Below are 20512 nucleotides of genomic sequence, written 5' to 3'. Positions count from 1 at the left end.
AGCCGGACTTGCTCGGGGCCGGCATGAGAATGCAGTTTCTCTCCGTGCAACGATAAGAGCGTCCCGACCGGAATCTTTTGTTTCGCAAATAAGCTCAACGTCTCGGCCGCAACCCACACGCCGTCCTTGTCCAGGGCCCACGCTCGCAAACAAAATCCTTTAAGCTCGAGCGGATCTTGGATTGTGGACAGCGTCTCGTACAGGTTGACGAGCTTGCGGAACGAGGACGAGGTGGGCGTCATTTTCAACTTTGCAAAGTTTCGCTTTATGTGGTCGGCGTACGTCTCGTGCGCGTGGCGACCGGCAGTGGATTCGCGAACGTTTTGAGATGCAAATTCTCTAAAGTCGACTAGGCCCGGGGTAAAGTCAACGGCTACGTCGCCGACCTTTTCGAGGAAAGCTCGACGACCGGGCATGGTGAGGGCGTACTCTGCAAAGAGCCAGGCGAGTAGAGCCTGAGCATCCGAACCGACGACGCGGTTCTTGGCCAGTATCCGCGACCACGCGGCGTCTGCGTCCGCGTTTTTGACTTTGGCGAGCCAATACGCGTAGCACATCCAATCCGCATCGGGCCAATTTTCTTTGATCGCATTGTACAAATAGACGTAGGCGTCCATTTTATTATTTATTGAGCATGACGTACCCAGCGTAGGCGAGTGCCGTCAACGACACGCAGTACGGCGAACACAACATTAGGACGACCTTGGTGTCGCCGGCCTTCTTCTTTATCTCCTCGTCTTCGTAGTGAGAAAGAGGAGGTGATGTCTCGTCTTCCTCCTGATTCCTCGGCGCTTCGGAGTATATGTTTCGATTGTAATTTTCGTGCGCGTAGCGCATTCGTCTTTCGTACTCGGCGTCCGAGAGCACGACGAACGAAGCCGATCGATTCAGATCCACCCTCAATGTGGCGTTTAAATTTAACAAATCAATCTTGTAACGCTCCACGTCTCGCTGATTCAACAGGCGAAGCGTGTCTCTATCGGCGACGGCCGGTGCCACGTCTATCTGCTCGGCGACCTCGCGCACAGTGTACTCGCTGATCTGGTGCCAGATACCGTCGAGGTGGCCACCGACCAACAAATCGTCTGCCCTGACGTCATTAGAAACGCAAGTCAACAAGACCTCTACCAGTGCCCACTGGACGTTCATCTTGCGTTTCCAAAAGGACATGACCACGCCCTGAACGTCGTAGGGAATCAAGCGCAACAACTTTTCGTACGCATTCTTTAAATAAAGTTTTGCCTTTGGCGTAAAATGGACCCCCATTTTTCTCAGTCCGGCTTCGCGGACGTATTCGTATCGGTCCCTGGTGATCTTCTCCTGCACTGGAGCTGCGGGCACGCGGAGGAAATCGGTCAACTCGCCTTCGCGTGTAGATAACCTGAGCGTAAACCTAGTGTTGAGACTGAACCAGTGTGCGAGCGACGCTTTAAAGTCTTTGAAAGGTGGAAAGGTCAAAATGTACTCTACTAGCAGCCACGTCAGGTAGCGTCGTCGCGTCGCTGGTTCCATCTCGGTGGCGGATATTTCGCTCAAACGCCCCGCAGGGGGCACCTGTGAAAGCAGGTGTTTGGAGAGTGGCGTCTCCACGGACCCCGAGCCATGCGGGTTCGCCCGCCCACGTCTGACTGTGCGTGGCTTTCCCGTGTCTGAAGAAAAGGGCATCCTGGTGGTTGAGCCAAGCCCGGGGTAGGTTTGGACCCTTCGGGGCCCCCCGGGCGAGGCAATACACCACTTCGGCCCCTGCTTCCCATAGACGGGAGTCCTGGTAAGGCCCGGCCAGGATGATTCAGTCTAGTCGCCACTCCTTCTACTATCCCCTCCCTTCTTTCACCCTTATCTCCTCCTCCTTTTCACTCTTCTCATTTCTCTTTTTTCCTTTTCAACTTCTTTGGCGGCAAGGGCTAACCTTGGGTGGTGACAGATACTCTCGTCCAGATCCACACTTGGTTATAGTTTCTGGGTAGCGCTAATAGAGTAATGCTTCCAGCAAAGCCATATTTGTTATGGGGTGTTACCTATTCCCTCGTTGGGCTCCGTGGTGGGCGGCGCGCCACAGATTCTGAACACCCTTTGCCTTTTTATGGCTCCCCCCTCTTCTAAACCCCGAGCAGAGCGACCCCCCAAAAGGATTCGCCCCGCTCCCCCTACTTTTGAAAAAGCCAAAGAACCCGACACCTTTTCACGATTTCTTGTACTTCATGCTGCGAACGACTCTCTACCGTTATCAAAGATGTCACTTTTCCTTGTCTCTAAGGTCCTAGAGCAGACGATTGGAAAGAATTACAAGGCAAAAAAACTTGCTGGAGACCTCCTCGTTGAGGTAGAAAACAAAACTCAAAGCACAGCATTACTGAAGTTGACCAGCTTAGGTGAACACCAAGTTTGTGTAACCCCGCACCGGACTTTAAATACTCTCCGCGGCGTCATCTCTGAGGATGACCTCCTTCAGTGTACTGAAGAAGAAATCCTTGAAGGGCTGCGTCGGAGTGCTGTTGTTGCCGTGCGGCGAATCACGCTACGACGAGACGGACAGGAGATACCAACCCGACACCTAGTCCTGACTTTTTAACTCCACTCTCAGCCTTCCACCGTGAAGGCAGGGTATCTAAACTGCAGAGTTCGCCCTTTCGTTCCAAACCCACAACGGTGCTTTCGTTGCCAGCGTTTTGGGCATGGCTCCCGAAACTGCCGTGGCCGAGAAACTTGTGCGAAATGTAGTGCCACTGACCACGTCGCTGACATATGTGAAAACAACCATAAATGCATAAACTGTGGCGGACCACACCCCGCATTTTCACGCACATGTCCGAAATGGAAGAAAGAAAAGGAGATAATTACATTTAAGGTCAAACACAATCTCAGCTACCAAGACGCTAGAGAACAGCTTGCCTTCAAGGCAAGGGCTTCATATGCCGAGGCAGTGCGAAGGGGACCCCCACTGTCTATGGCATCCGTGGAGACGCAGACTTCCCCGGAAGACCTGTCATCTCCACAAGGGTCCTTTTACGTACGTCCGAAGACAGTGGGCAACCCACTGCCTTCATGCTCCAATGAGTTTATTGTGCCCTCTAAGGAGGGTGCTGCACCCTCCAAGGAGCCAGACGTGTCGTCACCGGCACTAGCTGGCCCTTCTGGCCGGGGTCGGGGGCTGCCTCCCCGTGCCTCTGGCAGCTCATCAAAGCCTGGGCGGTCAGATTCACCTCTACCGCCCAAAGGACCCAAGGTCTCATTGGATGAGAAGATGGATGTGAGCGTCCCACTCTCCGATGAGGACCTTCCTCTTTCTCAAACAGGCTCTGTTTCCTCGGCCTCCTGCGAGGCTGGAGGACGGCCTAAAGACACTGCAAAAAAGAAAACCATCCCACGGATTGTGGCACCAAAAGACGCATAAACTACATTTCACAATTTTTGCGTAAAACACTTATTGAGGCGTTTCCTTTATTGAAGATAAATGTCTTTCTTCCTTCAGTGGAACTGTAGAGGCCTCCTGTCTAACTACGATGATGTGAGCGATCTTTTAGAGGATCACCGGCCCATTGCATGTTGCTTACAGGAAACGCACCTAAAAACCACCCACACCAATGTTTTAAAACACTTCCAGGTGTTTCGTAGGGACCGTACACATGCAGCTCACGCAGCTGGAGGTGTTGCGGTGGTTGTCCAACGTTCAATTCCTTCTAACGAGGTAGCCCTGCAGACTTCACTTGAGGCGGTGGCTACACGTATTTTGTTAGATCGAATATTTACAGTATGTTCATTGTATGTACCTCCCAATTATCAGTTTTATATGGAGGAGCTAGAAGACCTTGTTAATCAACTTCCTTCACCTTTTTTACTTTTAGGAGATTTTAATGCACACAATCCCCTGTGGGGTAGTGACAGACGGGATTCTAGAGGGGCCCTTGTTGAACGTTTTTTGCTTTCTGCGGGATTGTGCCTGCTGAACACAAATGAATCTACATATTTTAGCTCAGCAACTCACACTTTCACTTCCATTGACCTATCTATTTGTCACCCATCATTATTCCCATTGCTTTCATGGAAGGTCATACCGAATCCTTATGGAAGTGACCACTTTCTCATCATCTTAGAATTTAACCATCTTCCCATGACAGTCCCAACACGCTGTCCTCGTTGGAAATTCGAAAATGCCAACTGGCCTACCTTTAAAGAATCATCTCTTTTTGCATGCACATCTCTTGACGATCTTGATATCAATAAAGCCACTCAACATATCACTCAGCACATTTTACAAGCTGCCATTCTCTCCATCCCCATGACGTCCTCGCATCTGCCCAGGAGACCAAAGCCCTGGTGGAACAAAGATTGCCGTTTGGCCAAAAAAGAACAAAATCGAGCGTGGGGTATATTTAGGCGCTACCCTACAACACACAATCTTATTGAATTTAAGAGAAAAAGGTCCCAGGCGAGGTGGATTAGAAGGCATGCTAAGAAAAAAAGTTTTAGAGGGTACGCTTCTTCAATTAACAGCACTGTATCTGCAAAGGAAGTCTGGGATCGCGTACATAAAATTGACGGCTCTTACCGGGCATTCACTGTCCCACTCTTGAGTCGGAATGGAGTTTGTTCTGCAAGCCTTGAGGAACAGGCCAACATCCTCGGTGAACACTTCGAGTATGTCTCCAGTTCGGAACATTACACCTTAACGTTCCAGCGATACAAGATCAATGCAGAAAAAAAAGCTGTTATCACATCAGGTGGCACGCACGAACCCTACAACACTCTATTTACATTAGACGAACTTCAAATGGCACTTCTTGGTTCCAAACAAACTGCCCCTGGACCAGATGGTATTCATTATCAAATGCTCGAACATCTTCATCCATCCACTATGGAGATAATTTTGTACCTTTTTAATAGAGTTTGGCTCGAGGGCCACTTTCCGTCCTCCTGGAAGACCGCTGTGGTTGTACCAGTGCTTAAGCCCGGCAAAGATCCCTCTTGTGCATCTAGCTACAGACCAATAGCTCTAACTAGCTGTCTTTCCAAGACATTAGAAAGGATGATTAATAAGAGACTCATGTTTTTTCTAGAACGAAACAGCTGCCTTGATAAGTTCCAGTGTGGCTTTCGGTCAGCACGGTCCACTGTCGATCATCTCGTCCGCTTTGAGACCTTCGTACGTGAGGCGTTTGTCAACAGACAACAGTGTCTCTCCATCTTCTTTGATTTGGAAAAAGCATACGACACAGCCTGGCGTTACGGCATTCTGCAATATTTATTCGATCTTGGTTTCCGTGGCCGAATGTTGAGTGCCATACAGAGTTACCTGCAGCACCGTACGTTCCGCGTGAGGCTGGGAAAAACTCTCTCGAGGGAGTTTTTACAGGAGAATGAAGTCCCTCAGGGGGGTGTACTGAGTGTCACTCTTTTTATCGTCAAACTTAATTCCATTGGCCGTGTAATTCCTCCTTCGGTGCAATATTCCTTATATGTTGATGATCTCCAGATCTCCGTTTCATCCTGTAATCTCTCAATTTGTGAACGTCGCGTTCAACTTGCGGTCAATAATTTGGTCAGATGGGCCGATACGAATGGGTTTAAATTTTCTCCCGAAAAAACAGCTTGTGTCAACTTTTCTCGTCGACGTGGTGCTCTTCAGGAACCGTCTTTGAACATGTATGGTTCTCCTATTGTTGTAAAAAATGAGCACAAGTTTTTGGGCCTTGTGTTCGATTCCAAGTTGACTTTCGTTCCACACATTAAGAGATTAAAACTCAAGTGCCTTAAATCTCTAAACATCCTTAAGGTCTTGTCACATGCATCATGGGGCTCGGACCGACTGTGTCTGCTGCGTATCTATCACTCAGTCATTCGCTCCCAGCTTGATTATGGTTGTATTGTCTATAACTCTGCTCGGGCATCAGTTCTAAAGATGTTAGATCCTATTCATCATCAAGGACTGCGACTGGCTATTGGTGCATTTCATACCTCCCCAGTGCTTAGCCTTTACGCGGAAGCAAACGAATTGTCCCTTGAGTATAGGAGGTTTTCCCTGGGTTTTATGTACTCTGTCAGGGTTCGCTCGGTCGCGGAGCACCCCGTTCGAGATAATATTGAGACGATCAAGTTCCAACGCACATTTGAAAACAAACCTTCCACAGTCCCCCCTTTTTCTATGAGGAATAATACTGCAGCACAATCCGTTGGGATGGATGCAAAGCCTCAGTTGGTCCAATACCCTCCGGAAATAGCTCCATGGAACAACTGCCAGATACATTGCGACCTTACACTGACCAAGTATAACAAAAAGAATGTTCCACAGGAAGTCATAAGGCAGAACTTCTTTGAGCTTCAGACCAAATATCACAAGTATGCCAGTTTTTATACAGACGGGACAAAAAAAGACTCCGTAGTAGGCTGTGCTATGGTGGGACCATCGGTAAATCAGGTGAAGAGAATAAATTCAAAAGCCTCTATACTAACAGCAGAGCTTTATGGTTTGTTGTTAGCTGTTGATTACATAATCAAAAAACGCCTTTCTCACGCTGTAATCTACACCGACTCTTTAAGCTCTCTGAAGGCTGTCGCATCAATGAACCGTGTAAAAAACCCACTGGTTTCTGAGTTAAAGTACAAGATAATCCTGGCTGCAACGAAAAATTTTGACATAGTCTTATGCTGGGTTCCTAGCCATGTTGGCATTCCTGGAAATGAAGCAGCTGATAGTGCAGCCAGTTCTGCTAATGATAGAGAAATTGACACACACCAAATACCCTACAAAGATTACCACAATTATCTGAAACGTTGCATCAAAGCAAAGTGGCAGCTGCAGTGGAACGGCGAAACCGGCAACAAACTACATGCAATCAAACCTCTTCTAGGCGAGTGGGAGAGCGCCCGACATCGGGAGCGCTTTTACGAAGTCGTACTGTGTAGGCTACGAATCGGTCATACTCGTCTTACACATGGACACCTCTTGAGCGGGGAGGAGGCCCCTGAATGTGTGCACTGCAACCTACCTCTAAGTATTATGCACATACTCATTGAATGCCCTATGTATGACCAATGCCGGTATAAACACTACTCACTGCTTTATAAAGAACACATTCCACTACACCTTGCCTTACTACTAGGTGACGAACCGCTCATTCCATATAGTTGTGTTTTTAATTTCCTCACAGATATCGGCCTTCTACACCGACTGTGATTTTACTTTCTATCCTAAACTCATTGTCATATTGTTTACACTTATACACATTCATGTTCATGGTTTTATCATACATTTCGCTACAATAGCTCTTTCCTCTTCTTAAACCCGAATTGCAATAGTATAAGCTTGGCGCAATATAGCCTTAGTTGCTGATGCGCCAAAAAACCCCAATCAATCAATCAATCAATCAATCAATTTCGCTCAAACGCGAGTACAGAGCTTCCAAAGAAACACCTTCGACAATCATTCGTACGTATTTTATTAAGACCATAGATACCATCGGCCTTTCTTGCACGGCACGTAGTTTTCGCAATGTCCAGAGAGTGGTGCAATAAACTCGTGCGTAAACTCGTGGTCCGTGTTGACGCACACTTGTCGAGAGAGTCTTCGCAGGTCTCTTCGGTACGCGAGAATGTCCTTCTCCAACTTGTCTCGCTGCACGTTGTCCGGGTCGAAAGACGCACTCAACTGGTCTCGAATGTTGCGCAGCATGTCGTTCCGGATCTCGCCTCGAATCCAGTCGAGATGCCCGTCAACGATGTCGTAGACACCGACGCCCACCTTTATGCAATAGAGAAGAATCTCGACGAGAATCCACTCGGTGGCCTTGGGCATTCTCCAAAAGTGCAACACCAGCTCGCGCGTGTCTGCGTCCGACAGTCCGTGCAATCTTTCGTACAATTCCATGAGGTTTGAGACGATTGTCGGAGTAAAATATATGCCCAGCTTCTCCATGGCAATCTCCACTTCTCTAACGTAGGTGTCATATTCGTCCGAAGAGGGAGGTATCGGCGCAGTCATAAAGTTTTTCAGCACTCCTGCGTCGAACTTGTCCCTTCCACCAGTCCACAGGTTGTATCTCGTTTGAAATTCTTCTACCGACGGTAGAGTATTGGCGTATTCAATCACGCACCATTCGAGTATAGTCTTGTCAGACAGTCCCCGCTTGTCCAGTGGAAGAGTAGCGACTCGTACTGGAGTCTGGTCGGCCGAAACGGGATCGCTGTTGACCGAAGCAGCTGGTGTAGGAGCAGTCTCGCACGTGCACGATTCGAGTATAGGCTTGTCGGACGATCCCCGCTTGTCCGATGGAACAGTAGCGACTCGTGTTGGAGCCTGGTCGGTCGAAACGGGATCGCTGTTGACTGAAGCAGCTGGTGTAGGAGCAATAGTAGCGTCGCGAATCGTGCAATACCAGTAAGCGTAGCCCTGTCGGCTAGCCGTGTATCTGTGTTCGCGCAGATACGTGTGCAAACTGAGGATGTGCACTTTCATAGACGACCGTTCAAAAACGAGTTTATCTCGAGCAAAGATTTCTTCGTGTCTTTGAAGGTGGACGACTCGTCTTCGCAGACCTGGACCCAATGCGATAAATCGCTCCAAACGTCGGGTCTAAAATACCTACTGTCGAGCAATAGGACGGCCCCCCAGTCGTTCACGTGAAGTACGCAGCGTCCCACGGACTGGTTAACCGCTCGCATCGCCTGCGTTTTATACCATTCGTCCCCGTCTCCGCCCCTGCTGCGGTTAAACTCGACCTTGACCTTTACGTCCGGACTGTGATACGACGGATAGGGTAACCCCACGGATACGACGAGTCGAGCCAGCGAATCGGAGAAGTCGACGCCTTCGCTCATTTTGCCTCTCTGCACGACTAGAAACAGGGCCACCGTGCCGGGCTCTCCGTCAATCAACGCAGTCTTGTACCTATCGAACAAGAGGTCCGAGTTTGAGAATCTTCCAGAAACAGATGCCCGCCGACCACCTTGACCAACTTGGGCCATAGAGGCACTTTGCGCCACACGTCTGGACAGGTCTGAAGTAGCTTGTAAGAAGGGAAGAAGCACAGGACGCCAGCCTTTGTTTCGCCGACATTTTTCTTCAGGATCTTGGTCGACTCGTAGACGACGGAACCTACGGCCTTGAGTAGCTCTTCGTTCTGGCATGCGCTGTAATTCATGTAAAACTCTTTGTCACCCTTGAGCGAATGCGAGATCCTACGGACAAAGACGTGACGCTTGGACACGACGTGTTCCTTGGCGGACACCTTGTGAGTAAAGAAGACGCCCAATTCCTTTTCGTACGACGACATCGGACTCAGAGTCCCCGAGGCCAGGACGATCGAGTGCGTGCACGACGACACAGACTTCATGGCGTAACTCGAGTCCATGCAGGTCATCCTGAGTTCTGGCGACTCGCGACCCTGGACGACAAACATTGCAAAGCCTTGGGCACCAAATATCTCGGGGTAGTAAAACTGAGTGACGATGCGGTCAATCAACGTGGTGTTTAACCGGTCGGACAAAGGATGTCGAGACGTTAAGGGACTCACGACTTGACCCAGGCTCACGTTGTCCGTCTTGAGGTAGCGTCTCGTCTTGGCCAGGAGATCATCGCCGCGAACAATCGCATATCCAACGTCGTTCATCATGGCCAGGAGCCCCTCGAAGAATTCGCGAAGCTCGACGTAGCGAGAAAATCGTCGTGCGTACGTCTGAAGCTGCGATCTGGACACTTGTAGGGACATGGCGTCTCTACAAAACGTTTCAATGTTGTGCGCCTCGTCGAGGATCAGAATCGCGCCGCTGAGATTGATGTTGAGCGTGCTACGGACGAAGGGATCGATCAAGTAGTTGTAGGGAGCCAGCACTATTTTCGACCTGGCTACGTAGTACTGTTCGTTGACGTAGTAGGGGCAGATATCGTTTGCAGCACAACTCTCCACCAAGTCCTCGATGTCCCTAACGTCGGGCAAACGCGTCTCTGGTCCATGCTGCTCTTTCCAATTGCGGTAGAATCGGCACGTCGACGAGGCCCTGTGTTGACTGCAGAGTTGGGGCACGTTACCGCTGTGGACTTCCCGTTCCAAGAGGCAGACTCGGTCCTTGCCGACGAGACGAGAAATGTGCGCGGCGTCTCCGATGAACGCCTTGGCCACCGCTACCATTTGGTCGAGCTGTTGGTGCGTTCTAGAGCAGAGGTAGATTTTGCCGCTGGGTCGTGTCGTTATCCATTCGCGAACGGCTCCGAGCATGGCCATTGTCTTGCCCGATCCGGTAGGAGCTTCTATCATGACGTTGGCTTTTTCTCCGAATCCGCGCAACATTGTTTCAAAGACGTCCACTTGTACGGGGTAAGGTATCCGGTCGCCCGGTAGTACGAGCCGGTAGCGGGGCGCCTCTTCCATACCCGCCAACGTTCGTTTTTGAAACGATTATACCGATCGTTCGTCTCGTCTTCGGAACTATAAATAGTCTGAGCGGAGTGGTTGACCTCGTCGTCCGTAATCTCTCCCTCCTCTTTTTCATCATCGCCATCGTTCCATTCGTCTAACACTATCCATTCTTCTTCTTCTTCTTCTTCTTCGACCTTGGTCATATCTACGTCGTTACTCATGCTTACGCGAGGAGATTGAGACGAAAACTCAACGTGCACGGTTTTTTTTAATTTTTATTGCCCAAACAAAGGATACCTACACAACCAGTCAAGGTAATCGCAAACTCTAAAGTACCTCGGATCTACGCTCTCGTACAGGCTCATAAAATCTCGATGCACTCTGGCGTTTTTCACGGTGCGTGGCTCGACGACGCTGCAAACGACTCGATCGGGAGGCATGTCAAGCAGGTAACTCAACTTGCGAACGCAGGCCACAAAGAAGGTGAGAGAGTCGGTCAGAGTCAGACACAGAATCTTGCTGGCCTCTTCGTAGCGAAAGGCGGTCGCGTTCGCGTACACTCGACCGCTTTCGAACGTGTAGTCGCAGATCACCGAACCGAGGGCGCTTGCGTCGTCGCGGTAGAGGCGAAAGTCGATGTATCGACAGGCCGTCTTGAGGTACCAGACTTCCGTCCGAACCAGTCTCATGTAGACGTACACGTTGAGTCTGTATCTGTTTTTCGTGCGGCTATGGAATCGATGCAGCGCTGCGCCTACCGTCATGAAGGGGCGGCCGACGAGAAGGATCGTCGCCGCGTGCATAGTCTCCAAGGCGTAGAGAAAGTCGACAAAGACGCTGGAGTCGCCGGGATTTCGAAGTCCGGTCGCGATGGTGTTTGCCAGGTTGTCGTAGTATACGCGTAACATGATTGTAACGTCGATTTCAAATAAAAAACTGAAGTTTCCCGTTTATATCGTCAGAGGAGATGGATGGTGAGAATATGGCGCGCATAAAAAACGCCTCAAACAACGTGACCCGGCAAAAGAGGACGGTAGCCAAGAATAAGAAGAAGCAGCAATTGGACAGTCGACAGCCAACGACTGCCGTGGACGACGTTCTCTGTAAGAACGAATTGCGTCGATTGGCCAAGGAGATGGAGATCGATCGCATATCAGAGAACGTGTACGGTAACATGCAATTCGAGGTCGATAGATTCGTCACCGAGGTCGTCGGAAAGGCCGTCGTCTACGCCCAGATGCAACACCGCAAGACGCTTTTTGTAGATGACGTGACCCGAGCTCTTTCCGAATACAACATCAAAGATTACGGCTGACGTCCAGGACTAATACAAAACACCTAACAATGTCTAATAAGAATAACGTTATACTCAAGAAGCCTCCTTCTCAGTTTGAAGAACGACTCGAAAAGTCGATGGACGACTATTTGCGAGTGCACATTAAAGACTTGTACGATAGAGCCGGGGCGCACACGGGGTACAGGACCGACAGAGAGATAATGAAAGCCGCGTACGATTACATCGTGGCCAAGTATCGCAACGTTATACTTGGTCTATTTAACGACGTGACCCGAATGAACGGCGTGATTAACGAATACACCGCGTTTCTTCTTCACTTTAAGAGGTCCGCCGAGCTCAAGGCCGAACACGAGAAGGTGGCCGTGCCAGCCTTAAAACACGTCATCGTCAGAATGTACAGAGATCAGAACAATCTACTCGGCAAGTTCCTGGCCACGGTGTACACGCGAGACAGACTGAAAGATGCCGGCGTCGAGGTGGTCATGAAGACCGAGGAAAAAAAGCTGTACGACGCCGACCTTCACGACGTAGACAGCCTGATCGAGACCTTTTACGACAACGGTCTGGACTATGTCGGCGTCGAGTCTTTAATTTCCAGCTACAACTCGAAGCTGAGGGGTGTCGGTACCAAGAGACGACTTTCGGACGACGCTAGACCGTCTCTTCGGGATAGCACGAACGAGTCGCCGTCGACTCCTCCTCCTCCTCCCCCTCCTCCTAAGGAAAGGACGCCCATCGAGAAGGAGTCGAGCGTCGCCCAAACATCAGCTCAGACTGCGGCGGAGGCGGCCAATAGACGGCGGTCGGACGACGCGATACCGTCTCATCGGGATTCGGCTCCTCCTAGGGAAACGACGCCCAAAGAGAAGGAGTCGGGCGTCGCCCAAACGTCCCCTCAGACTGCGGCGGAGGCGGCCAAGAGACGACGGTCGGACGACGCGATACCGTCTCTTCGAGATTCGGCTCTTCCTAAAGAAACGACGCGCAACGAAAAAGTGTCGGACGTCGCCAAGACGCCGTATCATACTGTTGCAGCGGAAGACGAAGGAAGCGGTTGGCTGTACGTCGTCGGTGGAGTTGCCGTCCTGGCCACAGCGGGAGTCGTGACTTACGCGGCAATGACCTATTATAGAAATAAACGCGCTAAAGGCGAAAACGTGTTTCTGTAGCTGAAATAAAAAAATGACCACCGACAATCTCTTGTTCAAACCTTTGAAAGCCATTCCCATAGGGTTTGAGGCAAGGTTGGAAAGTAGAGTCGACGACTACTTTAAAGATTTTTACTACGCGCTGTACTCTAACGCTGGTGTCGAAACTACCCGTTACAAAGACTACGGCGACACGGCCAATCGCGTGTTTGATTACATTGTGGCGAACCACGCTAACGACACTCGAACGGCGTTGTACGATCCGAAGCGAGCCATAGACTTGGTCTTTTCCTACACACTCTATCTCAAGAGCATTCAGTCCAAGGTCAATTCGCTGGCCAGCGAGAAATACAAGCCCGGGTTTCTGCGCAACGTAGTCATCCCGGCCCTCAAACACTTGATCTACAGAATGTATAAGGACCCAAACAACGTCCTGGGCGAATTCATGTACACAGTCAGGACCAGGGACGTGATAAAGCAGTACCCCGAGGCGTTGGGCGTGGAATTTGCTGGCGACGACATGCTTAGTAATTTGTACGACTTGGACGTGTACGACCTAGATGCCGTGGACAAGTACTTGTACGGCATTAGCGGCAGAATGTACTACGACGTTAAAACCAATACGTTTAAAAAGTACAACTCTGTGCTCGAGCGATACCAGTCCCAGATCTGGCAGGATTCCGTTCTAAAGTTTAAGCGACTCTTCGAAGAGTGGTGCAAGAAAGTCACGCGGCACTCTTCGTGGTCTAGCCAGCATCCAGCGTTCGATCCACTGCTCCGGGCCGTTTTCGATGCCGCGGGCACGCCGCAGTGGGACGCGGCGCTCGTTCGCTGGGTCGCCGCCGAGGAAGGTCAGACTCTTCGCATTTACGCCGAGTTGAAAGCCAAGGTTGAATATGCCCAGACCTTTATCGACGAAAAGTTTTCTCCGGAACTCTTGAAAGCCGTTGGCGAAATCGCAAAGATTGACAACGTCAAGCGGTTCGTCTTTCTCTCCGCACCTACGCTGTCGCCGACCGAGTTGCAGGCCATACTAGACGCGTTCGAAAAGATTTTGAAGAAATACACGGAGCACAAACATAGGGACGCGCTCGTCTGGGCGGTGACCCATCCGGCCGCGCACAAAGTCTGCGAAGAGGAAGAGACGAGGGACTTGTTTAACAAGATTAAATCTGACGAGTATTTGCAGGACGGTAGCGCCTTCATAACGTCACTATTGGCACATTACGCCAAGTTTCCGAGCCTAGAGGATCTCCTGAGAGAATTTGCTAGGGACCTCGGTGCCGTTCGCAAGGACGCCGTCTTGAGAAAGCGCTGGCTGGAGAACGACGAGGAGGACATTAGGAAGGCCTTGATCGACGTCGACTGGAAGGTGCTCTACGAAAAATTTGAGCGATTGAAACCGCACCTGAACGAGTTACGACGACTACTCCTCGCTGGCGTGGGCGATAGCGGCGACGTCGATGAAAAAATGGAAAAATTGGGACCTTACTATCCTTTAATCGCGAGGCACGGCAAATGTATGTTTGACGAGGCCGACGCCGCGTCTCTGTTTGCTCGCGCCACCTCCAAAGGTTTGTACGAGTGGAAAGTGCGTCTCAAGTCAAAGTTTCCCAAAGACGATTTCGATAGACTCTATCGGCTCGTACAGGAACGCCACAGAGACTACGAAAACATGAGAAAGTTTCTCGGTGACAGCGGCCTGCTTAGTGCCCCTCCGCTCCTGAAACTGCCTTCGAGCGTACCAAACCTAGACTTGGAACGACGCGATCCTGGCCACCATGAACGCTGCGCCCGAACTATGGATCGAAAAGATAATTAGCCAGTCGAAGTGTAACTTGCAGACGCTGCGCAAAAATGTTTCCGAACTCAAATCCCTAATGACTACGGAGCGCGAACGTAGAGGTAAGATCCGCGAGTGGGGAATGAGCGGACCCATCGATAGATACCCGCAGACGCACGAAAAGGACCCAGTCGCCTTTGGCGAGTACGAGGGTTTCGACAAGGATTTGTTGGACAAAATCAAAGCCCCGTACGACATTGTAGCGACGGTGGAGTTTGATCGCATTCGAAAGGCGCACGAGAATTTCGAGCGGCACTCGGAGATTGTGAGGCGAGCTCGGTCGGCGGTCGCTACACTGATAGAGGCGAACAAGGAGTACGTGAATCAAGTCGCGACGTGGGGCAAGCACCGCCCTTCCTTTTTTCCGTCCACCGAGGCGTCGCGCGAAAGCGTAAACAATCTCTTTTCGACGAGATCGGCAAATGGCGAAAACTATTGGGAGCTGCATCGAGACCTCGGGGTCGCGCAAATCACCGAGCTGTTGCACGCGGCGCGAACGGCGTACTGGAAGACCAAGCAGTTTAGTCTGGAAGCTCGAGTGAGGGTCTACCTGCGCAATCTCGTCGGCACCTTGCGCGTTTCGCAAAGCGCCGTCTCTTCCAAACTGTCTAGATTCAAGGTGTCGAGTCTGCTGAAGATGGTCGATGCGGAAGACGACGACGACTGGAAAATCGAATTTATCCGCTGGACCGTGGCGAACGAGGACGCCGACGTCGCTCGCAAACTCGTCGCAAAATCTTAAGACGCCATGTGGAGGCTCTTGCGCGAAAGAGTGACGGTCGAGTTTTTCGAGTTTTTGCGCGAGGCCAAATACGCGGAAAAGTGCGTGGACCGCCGATTTCTACGGCTAGAGGACACAGTTCTGGAAACTTTTAGGGAGCGTCTCTTTCTCGATTTCGCCGACGAGACGGACCTGAGACCAGAGCTAGAGGCGTGGCTGGCGTGCCACGCCGCCTACGCGCAGATGGTCGACGCGGTCCGCAAAGAGTTTCCCGACCTGACCCGAGTCGAAAATCTCAAAGTGCACGGATCGGAAGAGGTACGTAAGGCGATCGAACGTGCCGGTCGGAATTACGCCAAGTGGCTAAACACGGAAATGATCTCGCCAAAGGACACGCTGGCCACCGTGACCGAGAAAGTCGCCAAGATTAGAGAGTTGGTGGAAAACGAAAAGCGCTACAGAGAGTCTCTGCGTGACTGGGGCATGGACTCTCCGGACGGAGAGTACGTTCGTCAGTACGAGGACGGCGTTACCGGAGAAGACGATTGCCTCGCCAGGATAATACGCGAAGGCGCCATCGACGTTGTGGCCACCTTTCCCTGGGACAGGATCGCAAACGCCCACGCAAAGAGAGCGGCCTACGTTCGGCGAAAGGCCGAAATATACGAGGCTCTGGGCCAAGAAACGGACTTGATGGACTGCTTTCGACACGTCGAAAGGCTAACGCGGGACCTGAAGCTTTCTCCCTGGCCGCAGCGAGGCGATAACGCGAGAGTGCTCGATTTTCTAAAGCGAATCGAATTGACGACAATGTCGCAAAAAGACCTGATTAAGCGTCATCACGCCGACCTGACTCGAAGCTTCGTTTCCGAGCTATTGAACATGTGTAGGGACGCCAAAAACTACCTGGCAATGTACAAAGTCTTTGAAAAGTACAAGATATTCGGAATAGTGAAGCAGCTCAAACTGTGGGACATTACAGATGCACCTGACGTGCCGAAGACTGTATTTGACACGGAGACCGTCTCGTATCCAAAGTGGCTGGAGGGAGTCTTCGACTCTCGGGTAGACTGGGAAAAGGCGAGTCGGTCTCTCGTCGCGGCGTACGAAGATCGCAAAAAGACGCTAGACATTTCGTCGGCTCTGGACGCCGAACGTTTGATCACGGAACCTCGCGCCGAGGCGTACGAGGCGGCTGCCAATTCCGACTTTGTCGCCGTCAGGCGAGCGTACAGGGAGGGCTTGCACCGCCCCTTGCCTGCCGCGACGTGGGAATCTTGTCGGAAAGAAATTGTTCGTCTGAAGGACAAGGTACAACACAAGCGCGCGTCTCTGGCTCGGGAATACGTAGCAATCTACGAGTCCATCCTCGCGCACCGTCGCGCCGAAGACGAATCGCCCGCGAAGTTAGTGACCAGAATCTACTCGGACGAATCGCTGGGCAATTCAATGTCGGACCTAAAGGAAGACGACGCAGATGCGGTAGAGTATCGGCACTTGCACCTGGAAAGGGATTTGAAGTTGTATTCGAAATTATTGGCGGAATTGGACGCGACGAGGGAAGCGTTGCGATCCGCGAAAGCAGACACTGACATCGACACCTGTCCTAACCTAAACGCGGAGCCCGTCGTTGGCACAGTGTTTAGCGTCTTGTCGACGCTGCGTTCGGCCCGCGCCGTCAAGAGTAAGGTGGACGCATGGAACGAGTCTCTGCGAATAAAATCTTTATTGATTGAAAAGAGAAGCAAGCCGTTTACTCGAGACTTGTTCGTCTTCCTATCTTCTTCTTTGTCGGCACGATCCGCCGCGGCCCGGTGGCCGAACTCGGACGCTCCGTTGGCTGCATCTTCGAGGTCGGGATTCGACGATTGGTACTCAAACTGGGTCCTGCCCAGATACGTGTGCGACGAGAGCGATGGCGAGGCGTACGCGACCGAGATGCAATTTTTGAAGGATCGCAGGGCGATCATCGAGAGGGAGATTGTCGCGCCCATACGTGGAATCGGGACGCCGTTCGAGGAAAATGTGTTGCGAGCTCGGATTGCGCGGACCAAAAAGTATATTTTCCTCACGGACGTATTGGGCCGACGCACCTCTACGGACGACCTCGACGTGCAACAGAGTACGCGCGACTTTACCGAGATGGCCCGATTCGTAGCGACAATGGTGCGAGAAACCAAGGAGGTGACTCATGCGATAGAGTCGCACCTGACGCCTTACGCGGAGAGCGTGAGGAGAACCGATCCGCTGGCCAGGGCGTACGCCGACTCGGATGACGGGACGACGGGGGTGTTGGAAGCGATAGCTTCTCCCGACGCGCTCGCGACTATGGACGCAGACGCACTCCGGCAGACGGGCGACTATGTAAAGGTTCTCTTTGAGAAGGAAGCCAGGATGCGAGTCTTTGAAAACGTGCGGGACGCCTTGTACGTGCGCGATTGGAAACCAGTCGCCCTGCAATACGGTGCCCAGAAACAAACTCTAGATTTTTTGGCTCTACGAGAGAAGGACCTGCTCGAATGGATCGACGTCTACCTAAAGAAACACGCGTCTTTGCAGAGTGGTGATAGGATCGAGTTTCTAGATTCTTTATTCGAGACGTTATGGATCGACCTATCTAGACTCGAAGGGATAGTGAAGGCGAACGAGCGCGTGATAGGGGTGGCCAAGTCCGACCGAGAAATTGCCGACGCGGTGGACGAGTTAAAGAAGAACGGCTTGACAAAATTTGACGAGGACTTAAAAGAGTACAAACGCCTGCGCAACCGGGCGCAAAACAACACGCTCGTTTCCTTCAAAGACGCGCAACAGTTGTTGGATCGGTTGAGGGAGGTCGGACGAGTCTTGCGTTTTCTAAAGAGCGAACGACAGAGGATATGCGCTCGACTTCCATCTCGCGTTATCGACTACATTTCGCGACACCCGGACTTTGAATCGGGCGGAATCCAGTCGGGAGTCGCCAACGCTCGCGAATATAAAGTGTTTCTGGCCTTTTACGATGCTTGTGTCAAAAATTCCCTCGCGTCTCTTGTCCAAAGCCTAGACTTGAACACCACTGGGGAGTTGAACGAGGCCGTGGCGTCTTACGAACGAGTCTCAAAGCACTACCGTATCTACGACGCAGAGTACGAGACGCACGTGGAGTCTAGGCGAGAGATCCTAGCCGTGGTGCCCCAAACTAGCGCGCGAGTCAGATCCCTCGAAGCGGACCAAGAGTTTTTGCGAGCCTCCAAGGACGTCCTAGGCAGAGTGGCGTCCGACGAGTTGGCCGAGTTTGGAGCGACACTCGCTAGAATCGCCGACAGGATACGCGAAGGGGCCGCTCTCTTTGAAAAGCATCGGGCCGTGTTGTCTGCGGCGTTTGCGGTCGGGAGAGATTTTCCCAACCACCTGACCAACTACTACTACCAGCGCGACTGTATGCCATTCGCCAAGACGTTGAACGCGGTTAGCGCGCAGGCCGGCCTCTACGACGAATTCGAGGCAATGCGCGACGGCAGAACGGTGTCGAAGGAGTCTCTAGCCGAAGTGTACGTGCCTCACGCCGAGACCCTGGTGTGTTCGTTGGCGGCTTACGAGGCACACGTTCGTAAGGTATTTACGGACGATGCCATCGATCACATGCGCAGAGCCAAGGAGCGAATATCGCCCGTGCCTCTGGACGCGACCATCGACAACGAGAACCTCAGGGCCGCAATCGTGCGTACCGGTGCGTTAAATAAATCGCAGTTGTCAGAACTGGAAGACAAGATCAGAGAAAGCTTGAATAGGACGCGGACCGTGATCGAAGAAGTGGGCCGCCTGACTACGTTCGGAGAGCACTGGGGTTTTCTGACGGGAGTTGGTAGCGACTACACGGAAGACCGCCACGGGGTATTTGGATACGACGCGGCGTTGGAGACGACGCGCGGAACGCGGTCGCCCAAAGAGTGGCTGTCCACTCTGGCCACGGAAAGAGGTTACAACACGGCCGAGATAGTGCAACTCCTCAAAACGGTGTCGTCGGTAAAGAACTTGTACAACGAGATACTCGGCGTGTTTCCTCCGGAATTGTGTAGTCTGTATTATCGCGTCGTCAAGCAAGTGGTGCTCTCGGACGCCGATTACAGAGGCAGGGTTCTACACGCGGCCGAGGCCCTGGCAAAGATTCGAGCCAAACTGGGCGAGTCGTGCGACCCGAGTGCCTTTGCCAAAACGTTCGCAAATGTCAGAGACGCGGTCGACAGTATGAGGTTTCTTCTCGCGCACGTCGCTTGCGTTCGCACGATTGAAAAGACACAGACGGCTCTAAACGTGTTCTTTGGGCGCTTCCCCCCGCCGCCACTTCAGAGAGACGTTGAGATTCTTCGCAAGTACGCTCTGTTGGCGGCGGGCAACCACGAGCTGGCCGCCCTGGTGTGCGAAATAATGGAGAAGACCCTGAAGGACGCTCGGTCCAACGTTCCGCTCTTGAATTACGTGGACGATCACCCCGACCTGGACGAGTACTTTCTCGTCAGGGTCGTGGAAGCGGCCAAGACATTCGCGAAGCGGTCCACCGTCTGCGAGTGTTTTTTTCGGCGGATGCGCGAGTATTATTCGAAAGAAGAGTACGACACCATGATGACCTCTCATTCTCGGGCCTTCAATTACCGAAACGATTGGATCGACGTTAAACTCATGGCCACCGTGCTGGCCGAGGGCATGGTTTGCGAACTGAACCCTACCGTGATCGAATTTATAAACGAGTTGCGGAAGGACGAGCGTAGGTTGTTAGGGCTGTTCGAGCGATACCGTGAGGCGGTGTCCACGTTTGAAAACTACAGGCTGGATTGGGCCGGCCTGATCAAGAGAGTCGGGCGGATGCCTCGCGAACGGATCCCGGGAACAGACTGGAGCGAGCGCGTCCATCCGAGCCTCGCGGCCAAACTCGCACACGGAGACGCGGCGGTGAAACTGTTTGAGCTCGTGTGCGACGCCGAAACGGAAGAAGACGCAATGAGCTCCGTATTTAGAGAAACTTCTTCAAAAGACAATTTGGATTACGGGTCGGTGTTTCACGACATGGATCTGTGGACCACCGTGATCGAAAAGACTACCGCGATAGCCGAGCGGCTCTTGGACAAGCACGCGGACGTGTTTGGTTTTCTGGAGAGGCGCGAAGGCAGAGTA

General features: G+C 51.9%; 1 protein-coding gene across 1 annotated transcript; it reads right to left on the bottom strand.

The window, feature by feature from the left end:
* Window positions 1-8448: 8448 nt before the first annotated feature.
* Window positions 8449-9356, bottom strand: LOC121834195 (Fanconi anemia group J protein-like). Its single transcript, XM_042287938.1, has 2 exons — window positions 8953-9356; window positions 8449-8884 (listed from the first exon to the last, which is right to left on the bottom strand). The coding sequence occupies exons 1-2, from the start codon at window positions 9354-9356 to the stop codon at window positions 8449-8451; spliced, it is 840 nt and encodes a 279-aa protein (XP_042143872.1).
* Window positions 9357-20512: the final 11156 nt, after the last annotated feature.

The sequence above is a fragment of the Ixodes scapularis genome, unplaced genomic scaffold (genome assembly GCF_016920785.2).
Source record: "Ixodes scapularis isolate PalLabHiFi unplaced genomic scaffold, ASM1692078v2 ptg000597l_1___fragment_1__unscaffolded, whole genome shotgun sequence".
NCBI lineage: Eukaryota > Metazoa > Arthropoda > Arachnida > Ixodida > Ixodidae > Ixodes > Ixodes scapularis.
The sequence above is the reverse complement of the archived record's forward strand: the minus strand, read 5'-3'. Positions and strand labels throughout refer to the sequence as shown.

Coding starts and splice junctions, on each gene's coding strand:
- LOC121834195 (XM_042287938.1), bottom strand. CDS start 9,356: ATGACCTGCATGGACTCGAGTTACGCCATGAAGTCTGTGTCGTCGTGC. Junction 8,885..8,952: donor AAAGTGCCTCTATGGCCCAA/GTTGGTCAAGGT, acceptor CTTGTTCGATAG/GTACAAGACTGCGTTGATTG.